Here is a 16,047-nt window from a genome sequence, read left to right on the forward strand (position 1 = left end):
CTTAGCATGAGAAACACGTGATCTTAAAGATTAGGGGTAATCTAGTCACTAAACAAAAAAACCGTAAGTTAGGACAAAAGACAATGTAAATATATCTAAAACTAAAGGGTAATATAGGAATGTCATTAACAGTATCTTTTTTATTGACTAGTTGAAGAATGAAATAGATTTGCAGAGAGAAGTCAGAGATTGAAGAAACAGAGATCTATATCATATGTGAACGCTTTTTGTGGTCTAAAAGAAAAGTTTTTTTATTTTCAAATTTGTTTTCTTTTCCGTTAATTATCACAGAAACTGTAGTTTGAGGTTTGAAAAGAAGGGTTTTTATTTTGCTGGTTGCAGGGATTTCTGCTGGTTCACTCGTGAAACCTTCAATTACAAGCCCTTTTCTCTTTCGGCTTTCAGGTATTCTTTTTTTTCAACTCAAAAGGTTATTATTCATATTTTTTGCTTTTTTATTTTTGCCTTTTGTTCCTCTAAATCTTGTTATTTTTTGTGGAGTTGATAAGCTCAACTTTGTTGATCTGAAAGAAAAATTTCTCTACAAATATTAGGGTTTTATTTTTTTTTATTTTTCTGGTAGATTTTAAAACTAGAGGGTATTATGTAGCAGGGCAATCTGCGTATTTAGTTTTTAGTTGATTTGTTACTTGGTTAATGCTTCTGGTTTAAGTATACTAAACGTTTACCTAGAAGAGAAAGTAGTTTGAAGTTTAAACTTGGAATGTTAGCTTATATTCATTCTTATTTTTACTTCTGGGTTTGGGGGATTGGAAGATTGATAAGTAATCCCAATGCATGTGTTGGCCATAATTAAGTTTGGATTGGCAAAGTTGTGAAATTCCAATAAACAGTTGACAAGCCAAACAACTACGTGTCATAATAAAGACAACAGTTGTGATTTCAGGATAATTGATGGGGAGTCTTAATTGATGTCCTTGGCCCCCTCATTTATGTCTTTGGTTGGATCGTCTTACAAGTGCTTGGGAGTTTAGGTGATTATATCTATTCTATCTTTTTAGGTTGGTATAATGTTGTTTTAAAGTTTGCTGTTTTTTTGTTTCTAGCAACTTTTTTAGCCTGGTTTTTGGTTTAATTCGGGGAAAAGTGGGATTTGAACCCAGTTCTTTGAGCAGACGAGTACATGCACCTACCATTGAGCCAAATGCTTGGGGTGCTTTCATCATTTATTTTACCTTAAAACAAATTAGAGAATATGAAACACAAGGTTATTAGTAACTTAGGCATTGTAGGGGAAAACAGCATAGTGTTAAGCTTCTGTTTTTGAGGGTTGTAACATATTTATTGTTTGATATTTGTTTCTAATGTCTTTGTTGTGAATTATATCCTTTGGGCGTCGGAGAAGTTGTAGAACCTTAAGAAAGATAAGTTGGATTTTAGTTATTAATTTCTTCTTGTTATGGTTTAGCATCTAAAATAGTTAACAATAAGCTTCAAATTATTGGTACCAACTATTAACATCAATGCATTTAGGCTTACCAATCTGGATTTTTGTGAACAATAAGCGTTGAATCAAGAGATCTATCGTCCTCTGGGCCCCTTTGTTCCTTTAGGCCTTTCTTCTATCTGTTCATTCAATGTTCTAAGTCCTGGGGAAGTGAGGATTTCAAGTCTTGATTAATGTATTGCTTCTAATCAAATTCAGCTGATATTAAGGTATTAGTTACTGAGTGAAAAATAATTAGGTGTTAAGAGTATTTAGCAGCACATTTTCTTGTTAAAATTACAGAGGTGTACTTTGGGTTAACATTGCGCATTGGTTCCTAGTTTCTTTCATATTTGTTTTACTTTCTTGTTACTCAAACATAGTTCTGAATTATGTTTCATGCTTTAAAGTCTGATTTAAAGTCCATCTTATTGCAGGTCCAGTAGCAGTTACTCCTCATACAGGTTCCTGACGGCTATTGTCATCTGTTTTTGGTTGTGAAACTGGAAACCAAATAGAATGTGCTATTGTGTTTCAGTTGCTTGGCAAGTTTGACTTTTTTGTACTATATGGTGATTGGTTGTCAGTAGAAGATTTCTGTACTAATTTGTGAGCTTATTTTTATATTTGAATGACATCATGTGGGCACAGGGACTCAATTGAGACTAAATGAATGGAGAAAAATCAAAACAAGATTTTCATGGAACATTCTAGAGTTAGTAAACAATACAACTCTGTGGAGCATGGAAATGGGGAATTCCCCCATGCAACTCAAGCATTTATGCCAGATCCTATGACCAGCTTAAACATGAGTATAAGGCCTCCTGAGCTAAAAGGATCAGATGTCAAACCTGTACTTAATTATTCCATACAGACTGGTGAGGAGTTTTCTTTTGAATTTATGCGGGATCGGTTAAATCCTAGGAAGCATTTCATCCAAAATTCTCTGGGTGAACCCAGTTATGCAACAGGATATATGGATCTAAAAGGTCTTTTAGGCATTAGTCGTACAGAATCTGAAAGTGGGTCTGATATTTCAATGCTTAACACGGTAGAGAAAGGTCCGAGGGGGTTTGAAAGAAAAGACTCTGTACATGAAAACCAAAGTAATTATGGGTCACATCAATCAATGCGGCAGACTACATTAGGCTATGAAAATAATAGAGGACTTCTATATATGTCAATTGGGACCTCTGATGGCACATCAACACAGATGAAGGTTCTTTGCAGCTTTGGTGGGAAAATCCTACCTCGACCAAGTGACAGAAAGCTAAGGTATGTTGGAGGTGAAACTCGCATAATTCGCATCAGAAAGGATATTTCGTGGCAGGAGCTTAAGCAGAAGATATTAGCAATTTATGATCAAACAGAAGTGATTAAATATCAGCTTCCAGGAGAGGACTTTGATGCTTTAGTTTCTGTGTCTTCAGACGAAGATTTGCAGAATATGATGGAGGAATGTAATGAACTTCTAGACAAAGAGGCCTTTCAAAAGCTTAGAATGTTTCTGTTCTCACTGAGTGATTTGGAGGATACTCAGTTTGGTCTAGGCAACATGGATGGTGATTCCGAGATTCAATATGTGGTAGCTGTTAATGGAATGGACTTTGGAACAAGGACAAGCACTACTCTGCATGGGTTGACAAGCTTTTCTGCTAACAATTTAACAGAACCAGTGGGATCGAGCATAAACAGGGAAACAAGCAGAGTTGCTGGAGACTCGGTTGTCATTAGCTCTTCTAACATTCCTGGCATTATGGTGTCATCATCAACTTTTCAGTCTTCTCAACCAGTTTTACCAAGTTCCTCAGGTGCCTACGAAACCCGTCCAGAGTTTTATCATGGCCAGAGGATGGGGTATCCATTGCAGTATGGTCATAATTCTTCTAATTATTCCTATATTGCAGAATTTTCTAATTCCGTTCCTCCTAATGTGTTTATGAATCAACATGAACGCTTGACTGAAGTGCCACCATACAATGGCCTACAACAACAGAATCTGCAGATGCTGGCGACCGAGTTCAAACCCAAACCTGATGGTTCTGGTCACCAGGGCAATGACCTTGAAAAACATCGTCCTTCGGAAACAGATCACCCAGTTTCTTCCCGGCTGCATGAAGGAAAGGTGATAAATCATTTTCAGTGTGAAGAAGTACCAGTTGCAGTTGTTCCACAAGATGTGCCGCATTTCACTTTAAAAAATGAAGCTAAAAACCAGGACAATGAAAAAGTTGCGTCATCTGTTGATGCTGTGAATGAAGTGCTTGTTCCTAAACAGGGTAATGATGACCATCATTCAACTTCTAGTTATGCTGATTCTGAGTCTAATCCAACTGATTTAAGCTACCATGAGCCGACAGTGCCTCCTCACAAGGTTTATTATTCAGAAAGAATACCTCGAGAGCAGTTAGATTTGCTGAATCGATTATCAAAGTCTGATGATTCATTAGGTTCTCAGTTGCTCTTAGCTCATCCACAATCTGATATGGCACAGCAATGTCCAAACACAGAAACTGTTGGAAATTTATGTGATACTAATATTGCTTCCCATATTGAAAAATCTGCTGCAAAACCTTCTAATAAAATCATTGATGATGAAATTTCCCAACGGCAAAAGCACAAAGAATTTCCTGCTGCTGTTTCTCAGATGAACTCAAAGCCTTCTGAGGAAGTGTTGGACACAGGTCTGAAGCAAGCAGTTTCAAATCCTATGGACAATATTCAAGCTCCAAACAAGGATGGGGTTCGGGTTGGTTTTCCAAAAGATAACCTTCCAGTTGATGAAAAGAAACCCACATTTGATGTGAAAGCTGAAACTGGGCCAGGGCTTCCTGTAGGAAATGAATCAGCTTTTGCTCTGCCCCATGATGCCAACTTGACTAGCAAAAACCCACCAGTGCATTTTCAGGTTGATTTGAGGACGGAGAGCTCTACAAAAGATGATTCTAAAGAGAACCACAGTAGCGGTATTATCAGGGCGGAGCAGGGAGACATTCTTATTGATATCAATGATCGATTTCCTCGAGACTTCCTTTCTGATATATTTTCCAAAGCAATGCTTTCTGAGGAATCCTCTGGTGTTAGCCCACTGCAGACAGATGGAGCTGGCTTGAGCTTGAACATGGAAAACCATGAGCCCAAACGCTGGTCATATTTTCAGAAGTTGGCGCAAGATTTTGGTGAAAAAGATGGTTCTCTCATCAACCAAGATCATGTATCAGATCAGTTTGCCCCAGTGGGTGTAGTTCCATTGAGCCAAGCTGAGTCGGATAAAAAAATTGTTGAAGACAACCCGAAGGATGGTCAACCCCAAGTGCAAATCAGTGAAAGTATGCAGTTTGATGCCATGATAGAGAACCTAAGAACACCAGAGTCAGAATATGAGGTAATTAATGTCAATGAGAATTGATTTTGTACACCTTACTTTCTTAAAAGATGTCACCTAATAGAATATGATTGCATTGGTTCTTCTAGAAGATGAAATCAGAAAAGAGGAATATTGGTCTACCTCCTTTGGATCCTTCTCTGGGAGAATTTGATATCAATACCTTGCAGGTATGCTACTGTTGTCACAGATTCTCCTGCTTTTGTTGTTTTACTTTTGGTGCATATGAAATGGAGTGGTCCCATGTTTGTTGTTGAATACTCAAACTTTTGAAAAGTAGGGAGTTTGATATTATCTCTTTTTTACTTAAAAGGTACATTTAATATAAAAAAAATTAAAGAAGTTATAAATAACTTCAATCAAGTAGATCTTTTTTCCTGCTTATTACCTTGCAAAAAAGCATGTTCACTTGAAAAGGTCTGAAGTGCTTTTGTTATCTAATGCTACGGTGCATGCTTAGATGCATCGAGGTTCACTTCCACTGGGTAGTGGAACAGTATGGGGCAGTGCTTGCTTGTCTTTATAGAGGCTTCTAGTTGCAGAAATTAGCTTTCCTTTTGCTCATGTGCGTCACATAGTAATCTAATAAAAACCTGGTATGCAAGGGACAGCCTATATTAATGTCTAGCTTTTAGTTCTTACTAGATATGTATTCTGATCCTTTTGAAGCTTTTTATTTTTGTCTTTGTGCATGCAAGAAAAGAACAAGGACATACTTTGATTCTGATGACTGTAATTTGCTTGATAGAAGTTCTAGAAGAATAGCTAGTGCTAGCTGTTGAATGGTTTCTTAAATTGACAAAGGCATTAAAACATCTTAGTTTTTTTTTTGGAAATTTTGTTCTTTTGTAATGCTATTTTAATTTCTCCCCCTTTCTGATATGTTTAGATTCAGTATTTGTCTCTCATCATAAACTTAATTTTGTGGACTCAAATGCAATGAGGATAAACTTTTGGAGTATGTACTGGCCATTAAATGCTTTGAAGCTGCATGGACGTGTTTCTGGCACTTTTTTTTCTTTTGAAAACTTCCATGCACATAATCTGAAATGAAAAATGCATTTCTCTTCTCACTGGCTTGTTATACTTTGGGCCTCAACCTGTTTTGACGGTGTCCCACGTATTGAAATGTTCTGTAATATGTATTAGATGCTTACTTGTTTGTCCTGGATCATGTTATAGCTCATAATGAATGAAGATCTTGAAGAGTTGAGGGAGCTGGGTTCTGGTACATTTGGGACCGTATATCATGGCAAATGGAGGGGATCAGATGTTGCCATCAAGAGAATAAAAAAAAGCTGCTTCACAGGTCGATCATCTGAGCAAGAAAGATTGGTAATTTGCCTAACTTGCAAATTATTAATATTTTTATACATGTGATACATTTTCCGTGTATGCTTTCATGATACCATTGGGCAAAAGCCTCTTGATCTTAAAAGGAAGTTAACTAACTAAAACTATTATCATTTTTTCATTTCATTTTATTTATTTAATTTTTTGGGGTGTGAAAGGGGGGGGGTCCAAATAGAGCTGTAATTATTCTTTTTTTTTTCATACTTGGGGTTGCCAGGGTTTCGTATATGTAACTTGAACTAAGAGTTCAGCCACTCTACCAATAGACCACATGGCTGTTCTCGATGATTTATTTTCTTTATTATTGCTGCTATTATTATTAATTATCATCATCGTCATCTAACCTAGTTAATGCATGTTTGCAACTGCTGTTCTCTCTCTCTTTGGTATTATTTCATACTTAATGCTATACTAAAAGATTTGCACTTCATCCTCAGACCATTGAATTTTGGCGGGAAGCTGACATTCTCTCAAAACTTCATCATCCAAATGTGGTGGCATTTTATGGTGTGGTGCAAGATGGTCCTGGAGGAACAATGGCTACTGTTACAGAGTTCATGGTTGATGGTTCCCTTAGGCATGTTTTACTTCGCAAGGATAGGTGAATTCTCTTTTCATTTTGTTACTTAGTAATAGTTTGTCTTAGTTTTTTTTTTTTTGGGGGGCTGAAGATATCCTAGAATTTCATAACTGCCTTTGTTAGTTAATGAACATCTCCTGTTTGACCGTTCTGCCTAATTTAAATTTGCAGGTTGCTTGATCGTCGTAAGAAGCTCATAATTGCCATGGATGCAGCATTCGGGATGGAATATTTACATTCAAAAAATATTGTGCATTTTGATCTGAAATGTGACAACTTGCTTGTTAACTTGAAAGATCCTTCACGACCTATTTGCAAGGTTACCCTTGGTCATCTGCCCTGGACAAATTTAGGATGGTTAAATTTGGTGCTAATAATTACATTTCTAAGATATTATTTTTCTTTCCAGGTTGGTGATTTTGGACTGTCTAAAATAAAACGTAATACCTTAGTTTCTGGTGGTGTTCGGGGGACCCTACCGTGGATGGCCCCGGAGCTCTTGAATGGGGGCAGCAATAAGGTTTCAGAAAAGGTAAGATGTCATTCATGAAAATAACTTGAACTGGTACAATAAGCTATTTGCTCTTCCTGATTCTTCCCATTGATCATCTGGTAGGTTTTATCTGATTATTGCATTGTAAAAATCAGTCCTTAAGACTCAATGGGGAGAAGGCTTTCTTTAACTTATTATTCTTTATTTAAGAAGCCATTGCACTGATCAGTACATATTCTGAATTGCTGCCATTATCAGCTACCATCTAATGGAAAATTAAGATAATGATAATAAAAATGGCTGCTACTGCTTAATAAGTAGAGGTGCTCATGGGCCGGGCTGGGTTTGGGCCGGGCCCATAAAAAAATTCGACCTGGGTCCTAGGCCCGGGCCCGGCCCGAAATATGGGCCTAGAATTTTGCCCAGGCCCGGCCCGGGAAAAAAATTATAAGCCCGGGCCTGGCCCGGCCCGTTTATTAAATAAATACCAAAAAATTATTTTAAAAATTAAAACAAAAATTAAAAAAAGTTTTTTAAAAATATTTTAAAATTAAAAAAAAATTAAAAAAGTATTTTAAAAAAATTTTAAAATTTAAAAAATTTAAAAAAAGTATTTTAAAATTATTTGAAAATTAAAAAAATAAAAAATAATAAAAATATTTATTATATTCGGGCCGGGCCGGGCCCGGGCCAAAAAAGTTGTGCCCGAGGCCCGGCCCGTTTTTTAATCGGGCCTCGTTTTTTTGCCCAAGCCCATATTTCGGGCCTATATTTTTACCCAAACCCTCCCATATTTCGGGCGGGCTGTCGGGCCGGGCCGGGCCGCCCGGCCCATGAGTACCTCTACTGCTTAATAGTTGGCTGTAGTGGGTTAGGAGGAGGCAGTTTACCACTGAATCTTACAAATTAAAGTAGAGAATTTTGCTAAAGACGTATTTTTGCGAAATATTTGTCTGCATCTTTTTATTTATCGAGATAGTTTGAGCTTAAGAGCAGTACCATGTATCATTTTAAAAGGACATATAACAGATGTAGTGGCTTCAAGCAGCTGACTTTTTCAAAGAAGGAAAGAATGTGCAAGTTTTGCTGTCATCTTAGAGGAAAGAAATTGAACAGATTTTGCTTGTGGTATATCATAATGCAGCATCTGTCGTAGCTAAACCATACAGCATCAAACTATTTTTTAACATGGCTTTTTAAATGAAATGGGACTCAAAAGATGGATGACATTGGTAATAGTCTAGGAGAATCAATTGTTGATTCTGAATCAGTAAGTGGTAGTTCATTTTTTTTTGAACTGTATTTTTTACCACACTATTAATTGCCATTTATTCTTTGATGACTAATATATCTAAATAAAGCATATACATGAACCTACGTGTGTGCACATGCACACATATGCAAGCACCTTTATATGGGAGCCTTAACTGAAATATTTAAAAAAGAAGAAGAGAAAGAAGAGAGAGATGGTGCATGGGGATGTGAAAGAAAATTAAAATATTTTGATGGTGAGATAGTTCCTCAGAAACCTATCTGGTTTCTGTATACTTCTTTTATATCTGTTTTGATGATATCGCTAGCATTGCTGCATTGATTGTTGAGGAAGAACATCATATTCTTGTTACTTATTCTGCCTCGGGTATATATAGCCATGACATAAGTCACTTTTCAGTACTATGCTTTACACTTCTTTGTCGATCTGCAGGTTGATGTGTTCTCTTTTGGTATTGTTTTATGGGAGATTCTCACTGGGGAAGAGCCTTATGCCAATATGCACTATGGTGCAATTATAGGTATGACTTGAGTACTTGTAACTATTAAGGTTGTGCTTGTGTCAAGAAGATTCTCACCAGTTTTAGAGGCAAATGAAAAACTAAATAACACTCATAGAATGATGTTTTGAAGTAACAACCTGTGTTTTCCATCCTTTGGGCTAAAATTTTTGTTCTAGAGCCAAAATATAAAATGAAAGTACTTTTGGTTGATGCACTGACAAAATCCGTAAAGGATAGTCTGTTTTATTAACCATGAGGCATTGAGCCTGTTAAATGACATTTGATTTTTAGACTTCATCCATGGAAAATATCTCCTCAATGCTGATTCCTAACATGGATATTGTCAGATAATGTGACAACATGTGTGTTTGAATTTTGGACTGTCACTTATAATAGTGTACATATCAGATAGGAATTCTAATTTTTTAGGATACTAATAACTGATAAGTTTTCCTGGTTTGAAAGGTCAGAACTGTGTCTATATAGGAGACTGTAGCAGCTGTATTTACACAGTAAAAATTAAGTCCAGTACATCAATTTTCTGCAGATATGCTGGGTATCCAGCTGGCATATGATCTATGTCATGCCAAATGCTATACAATAATGTATGTGTTTGGTGTTGCTATACTGAGAACATGTTCTGTCATATGGTACGTATGCGTGTAAATAAGAGTGCATAAACATGCATATATACTATGCATGTCTGACAAACCTAGAGTCTTTGACTTGATTATTACCTCTAATAGCATCACAATTAGAATGCAAGTGTGAAATTTGACCAAACTTGAGTGACTACTCAATCATCCTGAAAAGCTGAAACACACATCATCCATCATCCAGTTTTGGTTTCTGTGACATATCTTAATTATTTAATCTTATAGCTTCTCAGAGTAAGAGCTTACGAGGTATTTATCTTATTTTATTTGATTGATGTATTCCTTGGATACCTTTAAAACAAAAAAAATTATTAGACTTGGTTTGATTAACTTATAATTTTAAGATACAAGAGCATTTGCGCATCTTCATGTAACTAACCCTTGTGACCATTCTTGTCTTTACATTTTACTATTTTATTAGCATTCTTTTGGTGCCTTCTTTTTGCTGAGGTTGGCGCATTTGCAATTTTACATTGCTAAAGGCCAAATCATTTTAAAGATCTTCTGTTAATCTTTTCATAGATTGCTGCCATATCCTTTTTCTCACATATGCATTCCTTTGTTCTTCTATATTATATTTAAACTCATCTGCTTTAACACTGAGATTTTAGCCGTTCTTTTTTTCATATGCTTGTTTGGAGGTGTTTTGCTGATATCCTAAGATTTAATGGAAGTTGTTGGATAAATCTCACCTCCTTTAGTTTCTATTTGCATGTAGATTTGGCTGTAAGATAATTATATGCATTTTTGGTCATGTATGCTTTTTAACTTCTAGGGTTGAGTCAATTCTTTCTCTATGATCTAAAAGTTGGTGTCGAAATACAGGAGGAATTGTAAGCAACACACTGAGACCGACAATTCCAAGCTTTTGTGACCCTGAATGGAGGAAATTGATGGAACAGTGTTGGTCCCCTAATCCTGCAGCCAGGCCATCATTCACAGAAATTGCTAGTCGATTGCGTACAATGTCAGCTGCTGCGAGCCAAAGCAAGGTGCAGGGTCACAAGGCATCAAAATGAGAATGGTTTCTGAAAGGGGTACAGTCATTTCCACGATAGGTATTCATTCAATTGTTCACACATTTGAGTAGAATTTGATTATGATCACTTGGAAAGGAAATTGGGGCTTCCTAATTGTTTTTGGAATGGAAGGCTTCTCTTATAAAGAAATAATAATGTTATTGAACAAGAATTGCGATTTAGTGTACTATGTTGTACTTGAAAAATCTTATTATCTTTTCCCTTTTAAACTGTGTTGATACTGGCTGTGCATCTTTTCCAATAATTGCTATCATTTTTATTTACTTTGATATCATTTCGAGGTTTGGCTTTTTCCCAAAGTTTATCTTCCACTTTTTCTATGTCGAGTACATCAAATTCACAGCTTTTGGAGAATATAAGGAAAAGAATCGGTAAAAATACTTTCAGTTTCTTTCAATTTTGATATTGAATAAATTATTCTCTTTCAAAAAATCGGAGCAATTAAGGATAATTAATGATGGTTTTAGTATTTTTTTGTCAATTTTAAATAAATTTGATTGATGTAGTTTTTATCATTTATATATTTTATTAATTTGGTCTTGATTTAATAAATTTAGTTTGCAATATTTTAATTGTGTATATGTTGAAGTTAAATTTGTTGAAATTTTAAGAACCAAGACTAAGTTAATCAAATATGTAAACATTGAGGGTTAAATTTGGTAATATTTCAGTTATAATTATGCACAATTGATGAAAGACATTAATATTGTGATTAATTGTCCTTAATTATTCATTTTAAATTAATTGTGGAACCAATTTATTTAGTTTAGATCAACTAGAGATTTTTACCAAAAATTGCCATAGCTTCCTTATCTAACCCAATATTGGGAAGACCAATATATGTTTTTGGGTTGAAGTACCTAGTAGGCCATTGTATTATAGAGATTGGATCAAATTAGTTCTATTATGAAATAGATTAATTTAGTCTCTATACTATAAAAAAGAATCAAATAAATTTAAATTATAATAGAGTTAACATTTACTATACCCAAAATATCTTGAAAATTATTCATTTTAATTACAGTTCAATTTCAACTGAAGATTTCATTTACAAAATGATAAAACCTTTAAAATGCTAAACTTTGTTAAACAAAAAAAATTGTATTTTGTAAGCAGTAAATATTAACTTTATTTTAATTTGATCTTATTTTATTTTTTAATACTATAAGGATTAAATTATTCATTCAATAATAGAGAAATTAATTTGAATCAATTCCTATTATACACTAACTCTCAACTACATTCACCAACATTTATGTAGATATATTATTTATCCTTTCCTATTATAAGATTGATGTAATTGAACTTGGATGAGATCATTTATGGTAGAAAGACTTTAAACTTTTTCTTTTTGAAGTTTATGTATTGTTTCAAAATATAGAGAGTTAACATTTGGAAGGTAGGAAGTGCATTTAAGAAAAAATATATATGAAGTAGCCGGCCAAGGAGTTCTGCAGGACAGGTAATCAACCTGCAAAGTCCTAAAAAGGCAATTTCTTGGACAACGAAATCGCTAGTGGCAAGGGGCCCTATATTGTGATTGTCCCCAAGAACATAAACCTTTTTTAATCTTATTGTTTTCTAAAACCAGTTTAATAAATGTCAATGTCAAACCAAATAAAATAATGGTTTTGATTGAGACAATGTGGTTGTAGATTAGTAGGCAGATGAAGCATTGTGCAGTTGCCAAGCAGATGCCAGCATCAAGGGCCTTCCTTTCCACCCCAGGAGGAGGCACCCTTTCTCACTGCCCAATGTGTAACCATCACAGCCATAAACTGAAAGCATCATCCTTGCCTGACTCAAGCACTTCAGCCCCATCACTTGAAACCCAGCTCTGCCTAATTGTCTCCGCCATTGATCTGCTCTTTCATGCCTTTCCATTCTGTCCGTTCCTTCGTAAGCTACAATGTTTCGAATTTCTTCCGCAAAGTGAAGCCTCTCTATCTTCATCCTTTGAGGACTATGTCTAGGTAGACTTGCCTCAAGGGAATCAAAAATGGCTGAATAGTAGTGAAGGGACTCGAGGAACCTCCCAAGAAAGAATGGTCCATTGTGGTTTGCATCTTGTTCCACCATTGTTAGCAAAGCTGGGCCTAGTTTCTTGATGGCTTGGAGGATTGCTTTGAGTGATCCTCTACTCTCTTTCACATATTTGTGCAAGTGCATAACACTGTTGATATATAATGATTCCCCTTCTCTTAAGTTGAGATTCTCTCTGGTCATAAGAGACGGTGTAACTGGCTCTGATATCATGTGGAACTCCATTGCTATACTTAGTGAGCTGGCGTCCTCGACAAGGGACTTCATGCTAGCTTCAAGCTCTACTAGATCTTCATCACTGGTTAATGCTGTGATTCGGAGAGTTGGGGGACCTTCAGGCCTTGATGCTAGCGCTCTTATCAAGGAAGGCCATTGAAGGGTATGTTTCATTCCCAGATCAATGATGTGCAAGGAACCTTTCCCTTGTGCTGCTTGACATATTGCCTCATTTGCAGCCATGAAGCCAAATGCAATGTAAGGAGTTGTCTGGTAAAGTAATTGAAAAGCCTCCATTTTCTCCTCCCTAGCTATCATTGGCACATCAATGGCACAATTTGTAATGGTGCCGTTTCCGTTGACATTTTGAAGAAGAGACAGTCTAGATTTCAATCCTGTAGCAAAACAATAGGAAACCCTTTGCAGTGAATCACCCAAAGGAGTAGCCGAAGCCCCAATTTGGCTGAGCATAGAGGTCGCAAGGTGTATGTCACGGCAGCCTACTGCCTCGGCACATGCCAGCAGCAAGTGCACCAGGTGAAGCCCTTGGTCTACCCCATGGCTGGCCTCCTCTATGCTAGGAACCATTTCATTTGCTCCCAAATCTTCACATGAGCTACTCATCTCCAATTCATCTCCTTCAATCATCAGCGAATCATCATTGACAATCGAAAATGCCTCGATTTTGTCCTGAAAATGATGGAAATTTTGCTGCTTCTTGGAGTTACGATCGTCTTTATCATCCCCATCCCCATCATCATCAACATCATAATCCATGTTAATGAAACTATCAACAAAGTCATCGACCTCAGAAGCAGCTAAGTGAGGGGTGCTAATTTCATCATCAGGACAAAAGGGCTCAATCTCATTATTCATGGCATCGCCCAACTCCCCTTGTTCAAGCTCAACTCTTGCCGAACAAAACCTTCGAATGGCGAAATCATGGTTGAAGCTTTCATACAACCAACCATTGAACCCTTCCATTACTTCTCGGAGGTATTAAGGAGGACAAGGGAATGACTAGTGAGTGGTGCCTAAGTCAAGTCTAGTCTCTAAATATATAGATAGATATCTATGTCTATATATATTATCGATCATATATATTTTTAAGGAAAAAAAAGCCTATTTCTTGAGGGTTGGCGAAGAAACATCTTTGTACTCATGTCAATGATAGAGAACAACATTAATATTAGAAAATTCATGTACAACACTTTTGGGATCAAGTTTATTTGTAATATTTTCACGTATGATTTTTGTTTGCTATCATGTATTATTTCAGATTCTTTTGTGTTTTAAATTCTTTTCATATGTATGCTTAGAAATATATATATATATTAATATAATACATGCTACTAACTTATATTTATTTTCTGATGTAATTATGAAAAGTAAAAAGAATAAAAGAAAATTAACAATTGGTTTAGGGTATCAAAATCTTGTACCCACGAGGTATTAATCGAGATGAAAACACATTAAATTTTTTATTAATTTAAACCCAAAATAACAGATGCAAACGATCGATACCATTGTCAATAACGTGAGCAAGTCATGGGAACATCAGCAAGTGTTTGGAGGAAAATTTTGCCAACTTTTTCAACAAGAAAAATGACTACAAATTGACTTTTGCTCTGGACAACATTTGCAAGATTCATGCAAATTAGTACATTCAAAAGAAAAAAAAAATTGCTTTCTATGATTTTAGTTGGAAAATATTCAACACTTTATTTTAAAATAATTTCTATAATAAAGATAGAATTTTAATTTCAATATCCTAATATTTTTCATAATCTCCCTACTGTTTGATACAAATATTAAAAATTTCATTCTATTAAATTTGGTAAACAAAATTTCAACACATAACTTTTTACACGTGTTGTATAAGATAGTCATATAAACTTCTACTTCATTTGAAGTTTTCAAGAAAAGTGATCGGTTAATTGGGATTAATATATCATGTTATTAAATAACTATTTTGATGACATTTTGTTTTTCATGCTTTTATATAGTTTTAGAATAAACGAACTAGAATTAACATGTCTAGAAATTAAACTCGTGATTAATGAATATATAACAAATTCTTTATCACCACCAATAATAATTCTTAAGTAAATTTCAAAAATTAACTTTTAACATAAAACGCGTTCTCTTACTAAATTTGTGTCACTGATTGCGTTGGTATCATAATTCAACTTGATATTTAAAATTTTAAAACTAAAAGTTTAATATTGAATTTTCTTTGATAACTTTTGACATGCTATAGAAAAACAAAATACCATGACAAACAATTGGAGTGCATTTAATATTCTTAATATGATGTATTTACCTATTTAATTTTCTTTTACCCACAAGTTAAAATATTTTTATTTTAATTTTATACATATTACATATGTGTTGTTATTATTCTTAGTTCCAAACCTTATACGTTTCATTATTTATGGTATGTTATGTTTAAACACACATCCATTCATAAACAATTTAATCTAATTTTTTTAATTTTAATATCGTACATATTTCATGTGTTATTGTTCTTAATCGGTTTTAAGTCATACGTTTCACTATTTATTGTATGTTATTTTTAAACACATATTTGTATTCCATATTTGTGGTATGCATGTGATATGATTTTTAGTAATATGTAAGTCAAATATTGAATAAAAAATTAAAAAAAGAATTAAAACCTCAAGGGAATTGGGCAGAGGATGAAGGAAAGGGACATGGGTGGGGATAATAACAAGCATTGAATTTTGTTGTTGGCAATTAATAATAGAAATATAGCATAAAAGAAAAGAAAAAAAAAGTAAAGTGCAAATTGCCGGCCTTAAAGACAAGCAAATTGGGGCGGTTAGCTCAACAAAGGTAGGTCCAAAATGTCAACCTTCCCTAATTAACTTGATGTTGTTGTCTTTGCCTATTTCCCCCTTTGGGCGGCCAACAAGTAACAAGACATTTAAGCTGGCTATGGCTATGCCAAAACATCAAATGGATGCCTCACATATCTTTTATTTTTCATTTTTAATAACATTTAATGATTATTTGTTAATCAGTTTCATGATGAAAGA

At 35.0% G+C, this 16,047-nt stretch overlaps 2 protein-coding genes across 4 annotated transcripts; one reads left to right on the plus strand and one right to left on the minus strand.

Annotated features, from left to right (window-relative positions):
- The first annotated feature begins 166 nt into the window (after positions 1–166).
- On the plus strand, positions 167–10,938 carry LOC105782906 (uncharacterized). 3 transcript variants are annotated; one of them, XM_012608018.2, is made up of 10 exons: positions 167–405; positions 1,885–3,258; positions 3,355–4,832; positions 4,922–5,002; positions 6,015–6,167; positions 6,623–6,786; positions 6,937–7,084; positions 7,175–7,297; positions 8,964–9,051; positions 10,515–10,938. In XM_012608018.2, exons 2-10 carry the CDS (start codon positions 2,121–2,123, stop codon positions 10,706–10,708), a joined length of 3,567 nt encoding a protein of 1,188 aa, XP_012463472.1. In that variant the 5' UTR covers positions 167–405; positions 1,885–2,120; the 3' UTR covers positions 10,709–10,938. The 3 variants fall into 3 exon arrangements, with proteins under 3 accessions (XP_012463472.1, XP_012463457.1, XP_012463464.1); XM_012608003.2 differs by having other exon boundaries at positions 1,885–1,992; positions 2,099–4,832; XM_012608010.2 differs by having other exon boundaries at positions 1,885–4,832; positions 4,925–5,002.
- Positions 10,939–12,136: 1,198 nt separating this feature from the next.
- On the minus strand, positions 12,137–14,009 carry LOC105782949 (GRAS family protein RAD1). Its single transcript, XM_012608074.2, has one exon. It carries the CDS (start codon positions 13,970–13,972, stop codon positions 12,386–12,388), a length of 1,587 nt encoding a protein of 528 aa, XP_012463528.1. The 5' UTR covers positions 13,973–14,009; the 3' UTR covers positions 12,137–12,385.
- Between the last annotated feature and the right edge of the window lie 2,038 nt (positions 14,010–16,047).

The sequence above is a fragment of the Gossypium raimondii genome, chromosome 1, assembly GCF_025698545.1.
Source record: "Gossypium raimondii isolate GPD5lz chromosome 1, ASM2569854v1, whole genome shotgun sequence".
Lineage (NCBI taxonomy): Eukaryota > Viridiplantae > Streptophyta > Magnoliopsida > Malvales > Malvaceae > Gossypium > Gossypium raimondii.